The sequence below is a fragment of the Brassica napus genome, chromosome A9 (genome assembly GCF_020379485.1).
Source record: "Brassica napus cultivar Da-Ae chromosome A9, Da-Ae, whole genome shotgun sequence".
Classification (NCBI taxonomy): Eukaryota; Viridiplantae; Streptophyta; class Magnoliopsida; order Brassicales; family Brassicaceae; genus Brassica; species Brassica napus.
Window position 1 is genome coordinate 33,298,952 of NC_063442.1, and position 19,730 is coordinate 33,318,681.

General features: G+C 39.3%; 7 protein-coding genes and 1 pseudogene across 9 annotated transcripts; 4 read left to right on the forward strand and 4 right to left on the reverse strand.

Annotated features, from left to right (window-relative positions):
• Positions 1-460: 460 nt before the first annotated feature.
• On the reverse strand, positions 461-1,513 carry LOC106414570 (annotated as a pseudogene).
• On the forward strand, positions 1,147-3,951 carry LOC106402732 (acyl-CoA--sterol O-acyltransferase 1-like). The gene has a single exon (XM_013843520.3). It carries the CDS (start codon positions 1,719-1,721, stop codon positions 2,757-2,759), a length of 1,041 nt encoding a protein of 346 aa, XP_013698974.2. The 5' UTR covers positions 1,147-1,718; the 3' UTR covers positions 2,760-3,951.
• Positions 3,952-4,341: 390 nt separating this feature from the next.
• Positions 4,342-5,681, forward strand: LOC106402723 (acyl-CoA--sterol O-acyltransferase 1-like). Its single transcript, XM_013843510.3, has one exon. It carries the CDS (start codon positions 4,576-4,578, stop codon positions 5,602-5,604), a length of 1,029 nt encoding a protein of 342 aa, XP_013698964.2. The 5' UTR covers positions 4,342-4,575; the 3' UTR covers positions 5,605-5,681.
• Positions 5,682-5,737: 56 nt separating this feature from the next.
• Positions 5,738-7,647, reverse strand: LOC106402714 (nucleotide exchange factor SIL1-like). Its single transcript, XM_013843502.3, has 7 exons — positions 7,354-7,647; positions 7,183-7,274; positions 6,963-7,113; positions 6,768-6,895; positions 6,525-6,683; positions 6,259-6,447; positions 5,738-6,179 (listed from the first exon to the last, which is right to left on the reverse strand). The coding sequence occupies exons 1-7, from the start codon at positions 7,562-7,564 to the stop codon at positions 5,967-5,969; spliced, it is 1,143 nt and encodes a 380-aa protein (XP_013698956.2). The 5' UTR covers positions 7,565-7,647; the 3' UTR covers positions 5,738-5,966.
• Positions 7,648-8,506: 859 nt separating this feature from the next.
• LOC106402704 (serine/threonine-protein kinase-like protein At3g51990) lies at positions 8,507-9,816 on the forward strand. Its single transcript, XM_013843493.3, has one exon. The coding sequence runs from the start codon at positions 8,522-8,524 to the stop codon at positions 9,671-9,673; it is 1,152 nt and encodes a 383-aa protein (XP_013698947.2). The 5' UTR covers positions 8,507-8,521; the 3' UTR covers positions 9,674-9,816.
• Positions 9,817-11,735: 1,919 nt separating this feature from the next.
• On the reverse strand, positions 11,736-12,421 carry BNAA09G32480D. The gene is made up of 3 exons (XM_013865723.3): positions 12,242-12,421; positions 12,120-12,172; positions 11,736-12,024 (listed from the first exon to the last, which is right to left on the reverse strand). Exons 1-3 carry the CDS (start codon positions 12,330-12,332, stop codon positions 11,896-11,898), a joined length of 273 nt encoding a protein of 90 aa, XP_013721177.1. The 5' UTR covers positions 12,333-12,421; the 3' UTR covers positions 11,736-11,895.
• A 364-nt stretch (positions 12,422-12,785) lies between these two features.
• LOC106402677 (DNA polymerase I) lies at positions 12,786-17,241 on the forward strand. 3 transcript variants are annotated; one of them, XM_013843462.3, is made up of 16 exons: positions 12,786-12,905; positions 13,011-13,180; positions 13,387-13,564; positions 13,663-13,742; positions 13,946-13,984; positions 14,126-14,144; positions 14,720-14,773; positions 15,390-15,517; positions 15,597-15,665; positions 15,759-15,844; positions 15,933-16,042; positions 16,212-16,262; positions 16,354-16,412; positions 16,501-16,545; positions 16,644-16,718; positions 16,823-17,241. In XM_013843462.3, exons 2-16 carry the CDS (start codon positions 13,049-13,051, stop codon positions 16,946-16,948), a joined length of 1,251 nt encoding a protein of 416 aa, XP_013698916.2. In that variant the 5' UTR covers positions 12,786-12,905; positions 13,011-13,048; the 3' UTR covers positions 16,949-17,241. The 3 variants fall into 3 exon arrangements, with proteins under 3 accessions (XP_013698916.2, XP_013698924.2, XP_048597033.1); XM_013843470.3 differs by having other exon boundaries at positions 12,791-12,905; positions 13,016-13,180; XM_048741076.1 differs by lacking the exon at positions 14,720-14,773 and having other exon boundaries at positions 12,791-12,905; positions 13,016-13,180.
• Positions 17,242-17,278: 37 nt separating this feature from the next.
• On the reverse strand, positions 17,279-18,920 carry LOC106402697 (glycosyltransferase BC10-like). Its single transcript, XM_048741081.1, has 2 exons — positions 17,717-18,920; positions 17,279-17,626 (listed from the first exon to the last, which is right to left on the reverse strand). The coding sequence occupies exon 1, from the start codon at positions 18,766-18,768 to the stop codon at positions 17,737-17,739; it is 1,032 nt and encodes a 343-aa protein (XP_048597038.1). The 5' UTR covers positions 18,769-18,920; the 3' UTR covers positions 17,279-17,626; positions 17,717-17,736.
• Between the last annotated feature and the right edge of the window lie 810 nt (positions 18,921-19,730).

Consider the following 19,730-nt stretch of genomic DNA (forward strand, 5'->3'; position numbering starts at 1 on the left):
CTTTTGTGATTGGGTTTTCACCATGCCCACATGTAGAGAATCTATAAATGGACCCCCAAAGATCTTTCAAGCCCACAATCATAATCATACATACAACTACAATCCTCCTCGTCCTACTCATTCCAAATCAAATTACATCAAATCAAATATGTTTTGGTACCACCAAAATAGACACATGTGGAGTAAACTACAATTTATGTATAAGTTAACTATTTTGCAACCCTACCTCTATCCCCTAACTAAACCCGTACATGTGTATATATACACAATACCACAGCATGTGAAAAGCTTAATGTGAGAATAGTGGTGAATGGAGAACAATAGAGTGAATAGGTTCACCAAGTGCTTTGCTCTCCTCACAGTCTACTCTTGCCACTTCACACTTTACATTCCTTATTGCTATGTTGCATTCATCTGTGTGATTACAAGAGATTGAGATTGTGTTAGAATCCATCAGGCCTAGATCAAATAAAACTCAGTTTATTAAAAAATGAGATCTTTATATTTGATGCATATGCTAAAAATATAATTTCAAAAAGTGAAAAATAACTAACCTACAAAAAACTAGTCTTTCAACACTTTAGGCTCAAGTTTTTTCGTTATTTTTTATTTCTCTGTCCCATGATTCATTTATCACCAATGTCATATATATAGCCAACACAGAAGGGAGACATCCCCTTCTTTAAACACAAAACCAGAACCGTCGCATTGCTTCTGAAACGAGAAACCACCAAATTCATCATCAATCTTCACTTGCATTTCTACCAGAAGAGCTCGGAGTTTGATGATTTCAGTTTCCACCATTGCTTGGCTCTGAAGCTTTCTAAGCAAGTACTCATTCAGAGATTGCAGTCTCTTGACTTCGTCTTCAAGGTATGCGGTGCGAGCCTTCTTCTTCTCCCTGTATTTCCTCACTGTCTCTCTGTTCCCACATGACCGCTTATGTCAGAATTATCATTCTCTTGTGGTTCCTGTTACACAATAAATAATCACATAATCAGACAACCATACATATCGTATAAAAAGAAAAGAAGATATGTCTAATACTGGGATGATGAGATGAGTGTGAGTGTGGAAGCATGTGTGTGAGTGAGAAGCATCATCTGGCCCTGGAGGGTTGCAACTATGAGTGTGGCTATCTCTTCCATCTTGAATATGATTCTACAGTACTTTAGACTTTCAAGGAAAGAACCTGCTCTGATCAAAATTGGAGGGTTTCTTTATTAAAGGGATGATAGTGCTGAAGAATAAGTTCTTGATCAACATAGTGGATGAATATAACCGTAGTCAACGCTTACAAAGAATCAAAACTAGAAACTTTTTGGCTTCCTCTTAAATAGTTGCAACAACAAAGCTATATTTCAAAGTTTATAAAGATCCAAATTCAAAGATAGATATGGTTCTTGATTTTGAGGTCACAGGAAAAAAAAAATTGCTAGGACAACAGGGCTGATGATGGTTTACCTAGAGATGGTCTCGATGACCAAGCCTTACTGGAAGAGACATAAGACATGTGTCTCAAAGCAATTAAATATTCCTAAAGGAAGAGATAGATATGGTTCTTTAATGTCAATAGTCAACTTGTTAATGAATAGAAAATACAACGGAGACTTTCCACATGGTTTTACATCGATGCATGTCACGTCTTCTAAGATCCTATATCAGTTTTGTCGATCATTGTTCATCATCTTCTTCATTCTTCCGGAGACCTGACAGAGATGGTGAGTTTCATCAGCGCGTGGTGTTTAGTGATCATCTCATTGTGTTACACTCATGTCGTTGCCCGATTGGTTTCAAAAGGGATGAGAAGGATGATACTATTCATACCAGTCTTCCTCTATTTCTTCGTAGTTCCTTTATCACTGTCCACCATACATTCAATAGGCATCACGGCTTTCTTCATCTCCTGGCTCGCTAACTTCAAGCTCTTTCTCTTTGCTTTAGGACGAGGTCCTCTTGCTTCAGACACTAAACCCTTACTATCTCTCCCTATTTTCTTAGCTGTCTCTTGCTTGCCCATCAAGACTCCTCTGAGCCCTAAACCTACCACATCTTACTCATCTAGAGAGGGTCTCTTGTATTATACCATCATGGTTACTCTTTTGGTTCTTATGACAAAAGTCTACGCGTATAACAACAAACTCCCTGACAAAGCCGTATTGACACTCTACGCGATTCACATCTATCTCTCCCTCGAGCTCATCCTATCTGCCACAGCCACCATGGTTCGAGCTATGTCAAGTCTTGAGCTAGAGCCACAGTTCAACAAACCCTACCTGGCTACATCACTTCAAGAGTTTTGGGGCAGACGATGGAACCTGGCTGTCAGCGGAATTCTAAGGCCTACTGTCTACGAACCGATGGTTCAGCTGTTCTCTGTCTTGGGCCCGAACTGGTCGCAGGCCCCAGCTGTTTTCGCCACGTTTGTTGTCTCAGGTTTGATGCATGAGCTCATCTTCTTCTACCTGGGAGGGTTGATGCCGGATTGGAAAGTAATGTGGTTCTTTCTTGTACACGGGCTATGCACTACTGTGGAGATAGCCGTCAAGAAAAAAGTCAACGGAAGGTGGAGGTTTATTCCGACAGGAATCAGCCGTGTTTTAACGTTCGGGTTTGTCATGGTGACTGGTTTGTGGCTGTTCTTGCCAGTGTTTAAGGGGGGAAACATATTTGAGAGGATTCTTGAAGAGTACGCATATGCAGGCGCGGTTGTAGCAGAGCTCAAGACCATCATCGCTTCTCTAATTTTAAACACTTAAAAAGATTTAAAACAAATCTTGAGTATTTTTTATTGCAATAACTCTTTCTTTGTTTTCTATTGCTATAAAAAAATTCCAAAGTTGCTGCATAAACCATGCATGATTTAAGCAAATAGTGGAAGTTTATAAAACTATAATTTAAACATTGCAAAACCAGAACCGTTGCATTTGCTTCTCAAACGAGAAACTACCGAGCTCATTATCAATCTTCCCCTGCATCTCTACCAGAAGAGCTCGGAGTTTGATGATTTCAGTTTCCACCATTGCTTGGCTCTGAAGCTTTCTAAGCAAGTGCTCAATTAGAGATTGCAGTCTCTTGACTTCGTCTTCAAGGTATGCAGTCGTTTTCTTCTCTCTGGGCCTGGAGGGTTGCAACTACTACATTCTCTTGGTCCCCGATCCCAAACCTCCACTTCTTCATCCATCTTTACTTTGATTGTTATCTGATCAAAATTGGAATATGAAGAAGTGGGGATATTTAGGGTTTCATTATTAAAAGGATGATAGTGCTCAAGAATATGTTCCTGATAATGAATTCCTCTTGACAGAGAACCAAAGCTAGAAACTTATTGGATTCCTCTTAAATCGTTGAGCCAACAAAAGCTATATTTCAAAGTTGGAAGATCCAAATTCAAAGAAAGATAAGATTCTTGATTTTGAGGTCAATGGAACACAAACCGCAAGGAGAACAGAGCTGATGAGGTTTACCTTGAGATTACGAGGGAATAAAACCTTTACTGGAAGAGACATAAGCCATTTACTGTGTCTTTACGCAATTAAAATATTCCAACGAGAAAAAGAGAGAAAGAGAGAGAATTGTTTCTTTTTTTTTTCTAATTTCAACTAAAGTTTCATCTGTAATCTGAAAGGGTGATTTTGCCAATTCAACAGTCACACCTAGTTGATGGAACAATTTGAATACAATCTTAACCTTTTTTCTAAATGCAGTCATGTGCTTGTAAGGATAACATAGCAAGAGAACTGAGGGCATCTCTAACCATGACACCAAATTTAATGCTGAAATTATACTAAATTTATTGTTTTGGTGCCAAATTCTTTTTGTCATCTCCAACCATTACACAAAAGAGCTGAGGACATCCTTGAATATATGTTAAATACATGAGATTTTAGTCGAGAAAGCTGAGAAAATCTGATCTGAGACTATTCATAATAGAACCCATGTTTTTTTCTAAAGCGCGAAGAATAAAATATATTACTATATAAAAATCTAGGTTAAAATATATTAGAATCCATAAAATATATTACTATATATAATAAATTCAGTTATTATGGCAATTGTTTAACAACCAAAATCTATCATATCTTAGATGCAAATCTAAATAATTGATTGCATTAATAAATATTATAATTTTTTCTTTTGTACATAATAAAAAAATTCTATGGAGTTTTTTTTAAAAAGGGCCAATTCGATGGTTTTCACTAATTTCTAATTGTTATTTTTGTGGGAAGTAATCTTAACAAAATTATTTTTAAAAAAATCTTCTCATATTTAAGCATTTTATGGTGTTTATTTATTAATGTTAATGTTATAGGCACAATTATGTTATTATATTATTTTTTAATATTTGGGTCTAAAATTGTATTTATGTTTTATGTTTTAATAGTATTGATTGTCAACTTGTTAATGAATAGAAAATATAAAAAAGACGTTCCTCATGGTTTACATCGATGCATGGCACGTTTTTAAGATCTTATGTCAGTTTTGTTGATCATTGTTCGTCACCATCATCTTCTTTCATCCTTACCGGAGACTTGAATATTTCAGAAGTCAGAACCAAAAGAAAACACACAGGAGATGGTGAGTTTCATTAGCGCGTGGTGTTTAGTGATCATCTCATTGTGTTACACATATGTCGTTGCCAGATTGGTTCCTAATGGGATGAGAAGGATGATACTGTTCATACCTGTCTTCCTCTATTTCTTCATAGTTCCTTTATCATTGTCCAACATTCATGCTGTCGGCATCACGGCTTTCTTCATCTCCTGGCTCGCTAACTTCAAGCTCTTTCTCTTTGCTTTAGGACGAGGTCCTCTTGCTTCAGACACCAAAATCTTACCTCTCCCTATTTTCTTAGCCGTCTCTTGCTTGCCCGTCAAGATTCATCTGAGCCCTAAATCTTACTCCCATGGAGGATCATCTAGAGAGGGTCTCTTGTATTATACCATCATGGCTTCTCTTTTGGTTCTTATGACAAAAGTCTATAAGTATAACAGCAAACTCCCGAACAAAGCGGTATTGACTCTCTACGCGATTCATATCTATCTCCTCCTCGAGCTCATCCTAGCCGCCACGGCCACCATGGTTCGAGCCATGTCAGGTCTTGAGCTAGAGCCACAGTTCAACAAACCGTACCTGGCGACATCTCTTCAAGATTTCTGGGGGAGACGATGGAACTTAGCGGTCACTGGAATCCTAAGGCCTACCGTGTACGAGCCGATGATTCAGCTCTTCTCTGTCTTGGGCCCGAACTGGTCACGTGTTCTTGCTGTTCTCGCCACGTTTGTTGTCTCAGGGTTGATGCACGAGCTCATCTTCTTCTACATGGGAGGGTTGATGCCGGACTGGAAAGTAATGTGGTTCTTTCTTGTACACGGGCTCTGCACTACTGTGGAGATCGCCGTCAAGAAGAAAGTCAACGGGAGGTGGAGGCTTCCGACAGGAGTCAGTCGTGTTTTGACGTTCGGGTTTGTCATGGTGACGGGTTTGTGGCTGTTCTTGCCGGTGTTTAATCGAGGGAGTATATTTGAGAGGGCTCTTGAAGAGTATGCATATGCAGGCGCGCTTGCAGCCGAGTTCAAGAGCATCATCACATCTCTATTCTAATACTTACATTAAAACAAATCTTGAGTTTCATATTGCTACAAAACATATCAAGAATCATGATCACATCGCATGCGACTTTTTTATTTGTCTTATGCAGATACAACAGTTCTAAAGTTTCTGCAACTCTCTTCACTTGGATGAAAACATGAATCAAGAAAATAGTGGGAAGTTTATAAAACTATACATTAAAAATTGAAAACAAGTAGAGACAATAGCATGCAAAATGGCTCAGCAAGATCTGTCTAGGTTACACATCTTAAATCTACCTAAGGCAGCTACATTTGTAGACAACTCCTATGACTAAAGCTTTTTCCCATTAATAAATCAGACGCACAGGGAGTTGCTTTCTTACTGATCATGGTTTATAAGAGTCCAAGCTTTTTACGGAAGATAAGTTCCACTTCACCACGAAGGGTTTCCACATCTGCAGCATAGTCTCTCTTGTCTTCATCCTCCATTGACTCCTTCAGCTGCAGCTTCATTCTTTGTAATGCTCCTTCCAACCCGCAGAAGTCTCTGAGGATCAAAGGCTCTATGGATTTGAGTTGAAGAAGAGTATTGATTGCTGTAAGCGCCTGAAACATATTTACACAGAGTAGCATAAGTTAAAAGGAAGAATATAGTAAGGTCATTGTGTCCTGTTAAGAGTTTCACCTTCTCCTGGAGATCAAGATCAAGGACAACAATCAAATCCACCACGGATTTTAGAAACAAACGATCACTGAATATAGGGAGTTCAGCTTTCCGATCTGTGTTCTGTAACTGAAACTCAGCCAAATCACCCACTAAGAATACAGCTTTCCGTCTCAGTTTAATATCCAAGCTCCCATTGCTCATTACATCCTGCAGAACGAAGCATAATGTGATGAATGGTTTTTCCAAAAGCTGACAGTGTAATGATGTCTTTCTGGTGAGCTCACCTGAAGCATAATGTATCCACGTGATGCATAAAACATGTCCTGACCAGCTACGTTGTTCCGTACCAAGGCAGAGACAGCAAAGAGTGCTTTCACAGCTTCTTCAGTAGAGCTGGAGTTCACCATCTTAATCAATGTTGTCAAAGCACCAAGTTCAAGAACCTGTTACCAAATTCACGAAACAAGAAAGTTTCAGATGGCTTCTATACACAGTCCTGCTCTGCAAGTTCAAAGGAGGAAACAAACCTGCGCTTGAACAAAAGGGTTGTTTTGGCTGGCCTTCCCTATCACCCACGCAGCTAGCTTCCTTACCTCTGAGTCAGAATGATTCAGCTCTCCTGCCACAACTTTAAGCCCTCCTGATTTGCTCAAATCTGTACATACTCATGTATAGTCAGGGAAGACACAAACAACATAACCGTATCAATAGATTCTAGTTACCATTTGCATTATCGATAGGTTCAACGAGGATCAAGAGCTCGTGCAAAGCACGGTGACGATCTTCAAGAGACAAGGAAGCATTGTTCAAGTCAGACACAGCTATCTTCATCAACTTCCCGTCTGATGGCATGTTCAGCTTCTCCACCAGCTCCTATTCAACAATACTCTCAGATGAGATTCCATAGAAACAGAGTCATAATAAGTCACAAAAAGTTCGCACCTTTAACTCCACTTGACGCTTTTGCAACTCATCCATAGACATCTTCTGCGCATCTTTAGCTGCTTCCTTCAACGTCGCAGGATCCGAGTGACCTACCCGGAGATAGTAGAGTCAGATCTAGAAGAAAGATTAAAGAAGAAGAAGAGCAGTGGGAGGGGGAGATGATTTTACCTATAGCCCAGTGTAACATCCCATCAAGGGAGGAGAATCCACCGTCGATTTGATCCTGTTCCCCGATAACCAAACCGGAATCTTCTACCAGCTCCGCCTCGTCTCTCGCAGAGGACCAAACCATTCCTCCGGAAGAGTTAGCTTTCTCAGCTATTGTACCACTCACTAGTGCCATCACAACCAATAGTGTCAGACATCGGAAGAAGTTCATCGTCGCCGTTATCTTGTTGTTTTCTCCGGGGGAAGATTAGTTCGGTGAAGAAAGGCTTAAGGTTTAGCTACTGAGTAATTTTCTGGAGGTTTCAGATGTTTTATATTACGGAACTAAAACTACTCCTTACAACGTGTTCGACCAATAAGTTTATTACACGTCATCTCGTCGGTCGTCACCCACTGTCTCCACGTGGCGGTAATGGAATGGTTGTGTGAGTGGTAATGATGCATAAATAAGCCTCTGGTTAACTAATTTGGATCTAGATAAAGATGCAAGCAAACCCGTCTTTATCAGGCTGAGCATAATAATACATTAGTTTGACTGGGGGGTGTAAATTCATACGAAATCATCTTTATTGGGTACTATACGAAGTGGTGATAAATTAGAGGAGCGATTTTTTGGTTGATTGAAAAAATTTCAATACTTAGTTTGCCATATTTTTTAAAATAAAAATTAGGTATTTTAAATAATTTAGGTTATTTTTTGGTAATTTTCGGTGATTTCAGATATTAAGGTACAACACTGCATTTTTTTTCAAAAAAGAAGTGATAAACTGAATTTGATCCAAAATTTTGAAAAAAAAATCCGAATAAAACCTAAAAAGGTATTGAAATTCCCAAAAATCTAACTTGGATCCAAAAAGGCTACCTAAACGGCTAATCGTCTTGTTGGCTTAATCCAGAGTTGGCCTAATACATTAGCGTTGACTGGGAGACTGGGAGTAAATAATAATATTATTATTTAGTGGGTGAAAAACGGAGTGGTGATAAATTAGAGTGGCGACTTTGGGTCAAAAATGGGGAGTAAATTGATAACATTTATTATTTATTGGGCACGAAAGAGAGTTATGGCAAATTAGAGGGGCGACCCTGTGATAATTAGAGAAAAAGACAGAAACAGAAAAAAAAAGAAAGAATCATGACTTCTCCACTTCCTTGAGTTGTATCTAATCAAATGTCCCTTTATTACCAAAATGACTTCTCACGCCACCAGACTCATCAACACCTCCTCCTACATTCTCTCACCCCAATGGGTTATCTCTCGTGCAAAGCCGGGTCCGCCGTCGCAGTCGCCGTCTCCTCCTCCAAATCCGCCTCCACCAAACCACCTCCTCCTCCTCCCGAATCTCCCCCAGAAGACCGTCCCAAACTACGCCGCTTCCTCCACCGCGACCTCGAAGCCGCGACAGGCGGATTCTCCGCCGACAACCTCCTCGGACGCGGAAGCCACGGCAGCGTCTACAAAGCCGCCATCGGCTCCCGTCTCGTCGCCGTCAAGCGCCCCTCGAAATCCCGCGAAATCAGCCGCGAGTTCCACAACGAGTTCGAGATCCTCTCCAAGATCCGCAGCCCTCGGTTCGTCAACCTCCTCGGCTACAGCGCCGACAACGCCAAGGACCCTCTCCTCGTCGTCGAGTTCATGCTCAACGGGAGCTTATACGACGTCATCCACTCCGATTCCCCTCCCATTCCAATCGCGATATCGAGCTGGAGCAAGCGAATCAAAATCGCTCTCCAGATAGCCAAGGCTGTGCACCTCCTCCACTCTCAAACCCCGCCGATCATACACAGAGACATCAAATCAGCTAACGTGTTGATGGATAAGAACCTCAACGCGAAGCTTGGAGACTTCGGTTTAGCGATCAGATGCAATGTGGAGGATCAGAGAGTTAAGTCGACTCCGCCAGCTGGCACCATGGGGTACCTCGACCCGGACTACGTCACTGCTGATAGGTTAAGCACTAAGACCGACGTGTTCAGCTTCGGGATCTTGTTGTTAGAGATAATCAGCGGGAGGAAGGCCATAGACGTTAGATACTCGCCGTCGTTTATAGTGGACTGGGCCATTCCGATGATAAAGAGAGGGAAGATCGGCGGGATTTATGATCCGATGATCGGGCCGCCGGTGGATGTGAGCGTGAGGAACCATCTGGGGTTGGTGGCGGCCAAGTGTGTGAGGACGTGTAGAGAGAAGAGGCCGGGGATGGAGGAGGTGGTTGGGTGGCTCACGGGGTTGACGCAGTCGGTTAGGTCGAGGAGGTGGGATGAGTTGGGCATTGGGAACCCGTGTATGATGGTTGAGACGGTGGGCAGGCCCGTGGAATGATCCTTTTTTATTTTATTTTGAGTTTTGTTAACGTTTTAATCAAGTGCTTCGCTTTGAAGCCATTTGTTTCTTTTTTGGGTTGGTCAAATTATTTCATTCAGCAAAGTATTATTGTATATAATAAAGATTTTAATCACGTAACATCGTGCTGTGTCATGGTATAATGATGGATCACCTCTTAATGTTACGTATTATGTATTGGTCCAAAGTCAATGCGTTTATCCTTATCCCGAATATTAAGGCAAGAAAATGTTGTACAAGAAGTGTTGTTGGGGATTTTCCAAAACATTCTCTTGGAATATTGAGTTGTTGACTTGAGAACCTTCTTGTTTCTTTCTCCTAACTTGAGCTCCATCCTGTATACCCTGTAGGACTGGTTTCTCTATCCATGATAGTGAAGACTTTTTTTTGTCTAAAAAAAAAGAAGATAGTGAAGACTTTTGTTTTCTTTGTCAAGCAGTTACATTGAATGCGAGGATGGAACAGCTTGTGTGCTAGATATGTAGAGTAAAACATGTTCACAGATCGTTAGGTACAGTGGCGGAGCCATAAAGTTTTTGTACCGGGGTCAAATTTTTTTTATTTCTAAATACATAATTTATAACCACAGAAAAACTATAAATATACTATATGATCATTCATATCTTAAAACTTGTTTATCATAATTATTTACTACAATTTAAAATAATTTTGATAAAACAAATCATAAAAGTTTTAGAAACTCATTACTGATGCGATATTGTAATATTATTTTTTGATGATTTTCATTGGCTGATATTTTTTTGCCGATTCAGAAACTGATCCATTAGTTAACTGATAAATTTACATAATCATTGAATCATAATCATTTTTAGTTTGCTAAAATAAAGAAGAGAGTGTATAACAAAAAAAATAGAAAACTTATTTAAAAATTATTCGATCAAAAAAAAATTATCTAAAAATTGCTTGGGGAACATGAGAGTTCTTCCTCTTTGCGTTGTCTAGAAAAGAAGTACAAATCCTTTTTTTTCAAATTCGCTCATTATTGGACCTAATACAATTTGGGAGTTATTAAAATATGTAACTAACACTTATTATAAAAACATGTTTATTGAAATTTAAGCTAAAATTAATATAAATCAAATGTTTAACAAATAAAATAAACATATCATTTATATAATTTTAAATTATCTTCAATCTTTAATGTTTTGTGATTATATTTGTGAAATTATATTTTTAGTAGGGTCAAATTTTTATTTTTAATGGGGTCAATACAAATTTTCTTAAATAAAAAAAATATTTTTTAAAAAAGTAGTGGGGTCAGCTGACCCCACACCTCTTTCACTGCTTCCGCCCCTGGTTAGGTATGACACACATTCTGCGTCTTTTGCCTCGTGGAACTCCGAAAGTGAAACTAAAAAATAAAAAAAAAAAAAAAAAAAATATTGGATGTCGTTATGAATATTGTTTGCAGTTACATATGAGAACCTAAACCACAAATTTCCTGATAGATTCGGTAATGTATAACTATCTAATGGCAGGATGAACAGTGCGCGAATAATGTGCTTATCTTTGAGCGAGAATAAACTATTTCTTAGGGGGTCTTCACTCAGGGAGAGTAGCAGTATCTGACCCTTTGTTGGATCAACCAGTGGCTACTCTTGAATCCACGGTTACTGCAGGAGGTAAACTCAAACTCCATTTCAGTTTACACATCTGCAGTGAGAACACCAACCCCTCTTTGACTCTTTCACATGTATACAGACCATCAGTTTTAGCCGACGATCCAATCTCGCCTTCATAACTTCTGGATAGGTTTTATGCTGGGACCTCAAGTATGTTAATTAGAAACAGATAGGTTTGTTTCAAAGATGCAAATTCTAATTTAAGTTGTCGTAGTAACAAAGTTTCATCATAAGAAAATGAGAGCTGTGGGAAAAACGACAAGGCCTGTTTAGCTCCCTAACGCGGTGTAGGTGGTTGAGAAAAGTAAAGGAAAAAGAGCATCTCGAGAACATTGAAACGCATAACATCAAAGGCAATTCTCAAATCAGTAGCAGTGGGAACGAAGAAGGTAGTAACAGATCATAATTAATGGTAATACTAAATTCATAAGCGTATGGAGAATCAACCACTCGTAGAAAGTGTGCTTTGACATAACCTTTGTTACTTTAATTTCTGACAAAACTGTTGTAAGAAACACAGAAGTTTAACAATTCGAAAGAAAAAAAAACATGATTCGTCTACTTGGCGGACTTCTTGGATGGCTCCGCGTGAGATTCAGCTTTGAGGATATTGAGTTGACCACCTTCTTTGCAAGCAGCGTTGGCAGCTTTCACTTCATTGCAATGGTTTATGAATTTCGTAAGCTCCTGCTCCAATCAACAAAAACCAAACTTAATTAAAAAATGATAACAGTTCCGACTCAAAATTAACGGAGATGTAAGAAGGAACAGATAGAAGATACCCGGTCAGTGTCTAACTCTTTCGTCGTCTTTGATGGTTTCATATATCTCCTTCCTGTAAGAACAACACAAGAAGACGATGAGAATCTGAGAAACAGAAACCCTGAGCGATTCAAGTGAATACCTTTGCGATTTTGAATGGCTTTCCCATGGCGATTTGGAGCAACAGTCTTCTTCTTCTGTTGGCCCTTGAACTGATTGCTCTTCTGCGTCATCTTCTTCTTTGATCTAAACTTTTCGTCGTCTCTAGGGTTTTCGACAGACTCTCTGTACTCGAGGGTTTTGATGTAGTTAAAAACAGCACACTCAAGGCCTATACAATGGGCTTTAGAGGCTTATATTGATATAAAGCCCGATTAGCCCATTAAAAAAATAATTTGGTTACAGGGTCGATTCGACGATCGGTTAGCTCCATTTTGTTTAGTTTAAAACAAAAACTGAATTAAATTAATATTTTGAATCGAATTAATTGAACAAACTTAAGTTATGCAAAAATAACAGAATTTAACTAAATTTAACCCAAAAAAAAAATTAAAAATTTGGTCCAGTTCAATTTTTTTAATAGAAAAACTGAAGAATCAATTAATTGAAATCCAAAGAAACCGAACCAAACCGTAAATTATTTTGGTTCAATTTAGTAATTTTTTCAAATATCAAATTAACCAAAACAAACCGAACGAACCGACTCGACTAACCAGAACCCGCAGGTCTGTGTCTATTGGAGTCGTGCTAAAGTGGAAGAAAGAAGATTTGGTTGAGCCGAGGAAGACACGGAGACGCCTAAAGCGGTAAAATCATCCCTCTCGTCTCCTCCATATCTGCGAGCTTCCTTTCTTCGTTTGCTCTCGTTGTCTTTTCTGCTTCGTCTGTTGATTTTGTGAAAGTGTTTTCAGTTCAGGTTAAACGCTCCTTCGTTCTTGTCAGTGACCTAATGACGACGTTGCATCTCTCTCATCACTCCCGTTTTCTGTGGAGAAATCTCTGTTTCCCCAGGAGAATCGGAAGTTTATGCAGTAGGAGGAACTACTCTCTCCTCTCTCCTTCACTTTCACGCACCACCAAGGTGAGATATATATTACTTACTTATATATACATATACTATCTCTTTCAAAGTCTCCTGAGTCATTAGAGCTGTGTCACTTTCTTACTCTCGTTATATGTTTACACTGATTCACGCAAGATTTTAGTAAATTCATCATTGATGTTGAGGAGGTAGATAGATACTAATGTTGATACCACTTATATATATATATGTGGTGGGGAGTTCAGTGTTTTTGCAGTTCAACATGTAATTTGGACGCATCGGTTTCTCAATTCTCTAAAAGTCAACATCTTGCGCCTGCATCAGAAGCTAACGCAGCAATTAGAGCTGCTGCTTCTTCGAATGGCAGAGTGATGCTTATCGATGGGACTTCCATTATTTACAGGGCTTACTATAAGCTTTTAGGTATATTGTCTACTCTCCATATGTTACTACATAGAAAGAATCTAACTTTTTCTTCCTCTGGTCTCACGGTTACTTGCATATGATTTGGGAAAGTGCAGCAAGGTTGAATCATGGTCATCTGACTCACGCTGATGGAAACGCCGACTGGGTTTTGACCATATTCTCAGCTCTTTCTCTTGTAAGTGAATATCTTTCATACTGTAATTAACTCTATTGATTGTAAAAGCTTCTTTTAGCATTAAGCGTGGAGGTTCAAGTAATCATGGTTGCCTTTTGAATTGTGTTTCTCAACTCAAGGCTTTTAAGTATCTCTTTCTTGTGTTCTCTTCTAACTTTAGGATTCCGCTTCTTACTTTTTCTGCGTTGTGTTATAACTTGCAGATCATTGATGTTTTGAAATTTCTCCCATCCCATGTGGCGGTATGTTCCATTTCCATTTTGTCTCTCACTTCTTCATCTCTGTGATTTTTAAGATGAAGTCATTGTAGTTCTCTTTCTCACATTTCCTTACTGCTAATTCTTGGATATATCCTGCTGACTTAGTTCACTGTGTACATGCAGGTGGTGTTCGACCATGATGGTGAGTCCTAACTTTAGTAGACATTGGGTCTGCCACAGTTTGTTGAGTTCATCGACGTCTAGCTATTTTATGTGGTATTGTAGGACGGTTTAGCTCTAGTTCTATAGTTATGGCCTCTGAATTTCCTGATTTTTGTACTTGACTCTGTGAATGCATGCCTCTTATCAGTTGATGCTAATTGCTCCACAAGTCATCTATAGATATGCTATTCACTATTTGTCCTCTCGTATAGCAACGATTGTGCACAGCTTGTTGAGTGTTGTCTACTAAACTTTCCCAAAAAAGTTACTTTATTTTTGTTGAAGTATCGGCTTCCTCAGTTGTTTAAATTCAGTGTTGACGTTCTCAACCACCTATGTAGTGAAATATTACTTGATGTTGATAATCATTAGTGCATCATTGATTGGATTTTCTACTAAGTTATCAAGAGAGGGGTTTCTAATTATATATGATAGTGGTAATCTGACAAATATATCATCTTATAGGCAAGATTACGTGGGTCAAGATGATTAAATGGTTTGTGGATCTGTACTTTTTCTAGTTTACTCCTTTTGACAATATAGAGTCTTTTTCAGGAGTTGCTTATGGCAGTACTTCTAATTCGTCAATTGGTTATCATTCTTCAAAAGGTAAGCTCCGTGTCTTAAGTCAAACTTAAGTTAATGATGTTGGTTGGTTCAGTTGGTATTCTAACAAATGGGGAGTTTTTCTTGAGAGTTAAGTTAGTGTGCTGACTCGATGGTTGTGAAAGCAATATCATTTACTAATAATATCAACTTAATACATAATCCTTAAATACATTGCTTCTATAGATATTTACTTTCTGTTTGAACTGATTTTCTTTTGTGCGCCTCAGAGAATTTAGTCCAAATATTATGGGTTACTTGTCAAGGGCGACATTTTGGGCTGTTTGGTTGTCGCTTTTTGGCAGTCATAACTTTGGTGTAGAGAATAGGGTATTTTGATTTCTGAAAATATATATGTTGGGCAGTATTTAGCTCCAATGCGCAGTCTGCTGCTGTCTTTTGTTATTACCGTCTTGTACATGCTGAACACAGATATGTGTATCCACTACTCTTTCTCCTTCGGAGTGATGGGAACGCTTGTCTTTTCATTGTTATACTTTTTAGACTTTTTTTGCAATCCCGACATGATTCTTCTCTCTTTCGTTTGTGTTAAGAGTGTGAAGGATGAATAATAATGTAATCTCCTCAGTATCTTTATTCCGTGCTTTAACTTTTACAGGCATGAACTTCCGTCATACTCTCTACCCTGCCTATAAAAGCAATCGTCCTCCCACACCTGATACCATAGTACAAGGACTTCAATATCTCAAAGCCTCCATCAAGGCAATGTCTGTAAAGGTTATAGAGGTAAATCATACACATGAATGTCATATTTCCTTTTATTGTGATGATTACTCACCAATTGGCAGAAATTCTATGAAGACAGGTGCCAGGTGTAGAAGCTGATGATGTTATTGGAACACTGGCTATGCGAAGCATTGGTGCCGGTTATAAAGTAATCATTACCAACTATTCAAAAAATGTTCTCTGCTAATTTAATACTCAGGTCCAGTTGTAGACTGATCATTTGTTTGTCGCCCCATTACAGGTTCGAGTTGTGTCTCCAGACAAAGATTTCTTTCAGATTCTTTCTCCCTCACTGCGTCTTCTTCGAATAGCACCACGTGGATCAGAGTGAGAAACTCACGTTCGACAACTGTTGGCTCTTTATAATTACATATTATCACTCATTGGTGTCAATGCTACCGTCTCTTATGGCCAGGATGGTCTCTTTTGGAGTAGAAGAGTTTGCTAAAAAGTTTGGAAATTTGAAGCCAGCCCAGTTTGTTGATATCATAGCCCTTGCTGGAGACAAGTCTGATAATATTCCAGGTAACACCCACATCCTCTACCCCCTTACAAGTTTGTTTCTGATATTCTTTGTGTAAATATTCATTCCATAGCTGCATTTGTAAATATGGTTGAATACAAAAAATTAGCAAAAAATGTACTCAGAGACTGGCTAAAAGTGAGATCCAATCATGTTTGTGTTTACGTGCAGGAATTGATGGAATTGGGAACGTGCATGCAGTGGAACTGTTATCTAGATTTGGTAAGTCGTTGATACACATACTATATACTTTGATTTCATTGATTTGCATCCTCGGCTACCTGTTAATCATATTTTTCTATTGTATCATCAGGGACATTGGAGAATCTGTTGCAGTCTATTGATGAAATAAAGGAAGGAAAACTAAAAGAGGTGAGTGAGATGGCTCTTCCATAGGCAAGGTAGTACTTCTTCAACATGCAATGCCTAATTTTTCTCTCTTACCTTTTCTTTGCAACAGAGCATAATAGCTCACGCGGATCAAGCCATGCTAAGCAAGAAGTTGGTAGGTTTTTATGTTATTTGTCCTCTCTCATTCGTTTCAGCTATTTGAGTTTCATTATGCAGAGATGGTGACTTTTTCCTTTTTTGTCTAAATGGCAGGCACTGTTACGGACTGATCTCCCGGATTACATAGTACCGTTTGAAACAAGAGATCTTGCTTTTAAGAAACCAGAGGTTAGTCTGATCTCTTGTTTATAGCAGTATCATCACATCATCTACTACAACACAATAATAAGAGCGATAAGTAAGAGAGGAAATTGGTTTGGTGATGTGTACAGGACAATGGGGAGAAATGGAGGAGCTTGTTGGTCGCTATAGGTGCATACGCAGAAGGATTTTCAGCTGATCCAGTCATGAGAAAAACTTTACAGTTGTGGGAGAGCCTTGATGCAAAAAAGTGTTGAGTCATGATATCTGATATTATGCATCTTTTGTTGGATGGGGGTACATAGAATATAAGAAAGCTCAAGGCTTAGAGGGCTCTCGCGCAAAGGGTAGACACTTGTTGAATGAACAATACTTTTGTAAAGCGTCATGCTTTTATTGAAAACTAGCGAGAGAATAGTTGAAGTTGATGCTCTGCTATGGCATGGAAGCAAAATTGTATTCCTCAAAAGGTATCTCAAACGTAAAGCATGATTGTATTACCACTCCAACATTGTATTCCTCAAAGTAAAAAGAAGACCATTCAAAAGTAGCCAATGAACCATCAAACTATTATGAAGCTAGACGAATTTAAAAAAAACTATACTTTGGTATTCATATAACAAAGATTTGTTACACAATTTTTTTTTGAAACAAAAGAGAGGGGAAGGCCCTTTTGCCATTCACACACTCTCTCTGTCTCCAGAGGAAAGGAGGTGAAAAAAAAAAAAAAAAAAGACAGCCGATTTGGCCAACTTGATGAGCGCTTTCACCTGCCCTTGAGGGCTATTTACATTTTCCCTTTACACCCAATTCAACCATCTAATTTCCCTAAGACAAAGTGTAAAAACACACACACACGCACACAAGAGTTTCACCTTTATTTGCCACTCTTCTTCGAGGAGCGCCTACAACAAACTTCTTCTAAAACCTCAAACCTGAAACACAAAAACACAAGAAGAAGATCAAACACAAACGTCTTCTAAGACTCTTAAGATTCGACCTTTTAAAGGTGGTTCAGTGCTTACCTAATTCACTTTCAATCAGTTCAATCCCTGAAGATGACATCATCTGCTATCTCCATCAGCCCTCGCAACGACTCCGGCGAGAACTTCCTCGCGAAGAAGTAATCCAAACTCGAATTCGATCTCCTCAGCGAGCGAATCAGCCGAGGCGACACCTCGTTCGCCCCGTACGTGTGAGGATGACCACCAACACTCCCAGTCCAATTAACACGTGTGAGAGTAAAACGACTACACCCTTCAGGATCCTCAAGAGACAACAACGTCGGAAAATAATGCTCTTCGGGGTAACAAGATCCATCGTCCACGCAAGGCAACCTAAACTTCCTCCACAGCTTCCTCTCCCTGATCACCATCAACGCGTGACGCCTCGCCATAACGAAGAACTGCGACCCCACGCGGAAGTCCCGGTACGAAATCTCCGGCATCATCGCGTCGAGTCCACGCGCGGCGTAACGTTTCGGGAGGAAAGGCTCGTCGGAGAGGATCTCAACGAAGCTTTGGTGATGAGATTGTGGTGAGGAGCGAGCGGAGAAGAGGTGGTTGTGGATGTAAGCGAAGGAGTGGAGAGGGACGCAGTGCTGCGAGACGAGAGCGAAGTAGAGGTTGTTAGGATCGTCGAGGATGGCGCGTGCTATCAACCGCCGTTCCGCGGAGATTAGGGAAGGGGAAGCGCGTGCGGTTTTCTTGGCCGGGATGAATTTGGCGTTGATTGTGGAGGAGAGGAGGGTGGAGATTCGCGAGGATGGATCTGCGTGGATGTAAGCGTTGTAGAGATGCTCGTGTCCTTGGAAGAAGCGTTCCCAGAGAGGGAGGAAGGTTAGATCGGAGTTGGTGAGGAAGAGGAATGCGATTTTCGGAGGAGGAGTGTGTGAGACGGAGATGAGGCGGCGGTTATTGGAGGAGACGGCGGCGCGGTGGAAGAGTTTTAGATCGTCGAGTTCATCGGCGGGGGAGAGGATGTCGCGGCGGGAGGAAGAGAGGAAGAAGAGGAAGGAGAGGAGTGAGAGGGAGAGGAAGAGGGAAAGAGAATAGACGAGAGTGGAGGAAGAGAACATCTCTCTGCAACAAACACAATTAGAAATTTTCGAGGAAGGAGATGATGGATGATTGAATGAATGAAGGAGATGATTGATTTTTAAAATAAAAAAAGGGAAATGTGACGTCAGCAAGTAGGGACACGTGGATGTTTTAAAATATTTTGGGAAATTATTAGAGGACAAATCGACACAGTTATTGCTAATCTTGTTGCGTGGGCCTGTTTAAATATGTAAAGAGTTGATACGGTTTTTTCAGCAACCAGATTTTTTTAAACATATCTCGATTTATTATTATTGATCTAATAATAGGGGATGGAGACAGGAACACATGTAAGAAGGAAAAGAACCTTCTTTCGAGAAGATTTGACTTTTTACTTTGTTATCCACTTGATTCATTATTGATCTCACAAGTCGCCATAATGTGTGAATAGAGAAATGAGTTGGATAGATTCTAGACTCACATGCTGTGTGACTCTCTTTAGGCCTGCCAAAATTGCGGACTCCAATTTGCTAATTCGAACCACATCTTTTGATTTTTTTCATTCATGTTTGGTTATAGGTTTTGAATGGACGTGAAAACACTTTAACCTACTGGTTAATATTTAAAAGCAAATTGTCTATATAATATTTCTTATAAATGTAATGTCATAATAAATCAGTTTTAAAAAAAGGTTTTGAATGAATCGGTAGAATTTTATTTTTTTTAGTTAAATAAAATTTTTTTAATCAAATTTAACCGAAAATATTCAATTTTAATCAAAACTACGTAATTAAGTCAAATTAAACGACAAAACTAACTGAATACTGAACTTTGTATTCAGTTCGATAAAAATTTAAAGCAAACTAACCGAAAACCAACAAATTATTCGTTCAGTTCAACCTGCCAAAATTTTGTGTAATCAAAACTAATCGAAAACTAGATTAACCAACCAAACCCAACAAACCTTTGAACTCGCAGCCCTGATATGTGTGTTAGATTA

Excerpts from the sequence above, each read along its gene's own strand:
- LOC106402732 (XM_013843520.3), top strand. The coding sequence starts at position 1,719 with ATGGTGAGTTTCATCAGCGCGTGGTGTTTAGTGATCATCTCATTGTGT.
- LOC106402723 (XM_013843510.3), top strand. The coding sequence starts at position 4,576 with ATGGTGAGTTTCATTAGCGCGTGGTGTTTAGTGATCATCTCATTGTGT.
- LOC106402714 (XM_013843502.3), bottom strand. The coding sequence starts at position 7,564 with ATGAACTTCTTCCGATGTCTGACACTATTGGTTGTGATGGCACTAGTG. Across the intron at positions 7,114-7,182 it reads AGCGTCAAGTGGAGTTAAAG|GAGCTGGTGGAGAAGCTGAA; the intron begins GTGCGAACTTTT and ends ATTGTTGAATAG. Across the intron at positions 6,448-6,524 it reads GTGGATACATTATGCTTCAG|GATGTAATGAGCAATGGGAG; the intron begins GTGAGCTCACCA and ends TTCGTTCTGCAG.
- LOC106402704 (XM_013843493.3), top strand. The coding sequence starts at position 8,522 with ATGTCCCTTTATTACCAAAATGACTTCTCACGCCACCAGACTCATCAA.
- BNAA09G32480D (XM_013865723.3), bottom strand. The coding sequence starts at position 12,332 with ATGACGCAGAAGAGCAATCAGTTCAAGGGCCAACAGAAGAAGAAGACT. Across the intron at positions 12,173-12,241 it reads AGCCATTCAAAATCGCAAAG|GAAGGAGATATATGAAACCA; the intron begins GTATTCACTTGA and ends TTGTTCTTACAG. Across the intron at positions 12,025-12,119 it reads AAGAGTTAGACACTGACCGG|GAGCTTACGAAATTCATAAA; the intron begins GTATCTTCTATC and ends TGATTGGAGCAG.
- LOC106402677 (XM_013843462.3), top strand. The coding sequence starts at position 13,049 with ATGACGACGTTGCATCTCTCTCATCACTCCCGTTTTCTGTGGAGAAAT. Across the intron at positions 15,518-15,596 it reads TGTCTGTAAAGGTTATAGAG|GTGCCAGGTGTAGAAGCTGA; the intron begins GTAAATCATACA and ends CTATGAAGACAG. Across the intron at positions 16,263-16,353 it reads GGAACTGTTATCTAGATTTG|GGACATTGGAGAATCTGTTG; the intron begins GTAAGTCGTTGA and ends TTGTATCATCAG.
- LOC106402697 (XM_048741081.1), bottom strand. The coding sequence starts at position 18,768 with ATGTTCTCTTCCTCCACTCTCGTCTATTCTCTTTCCCTCTTCCTCTCC.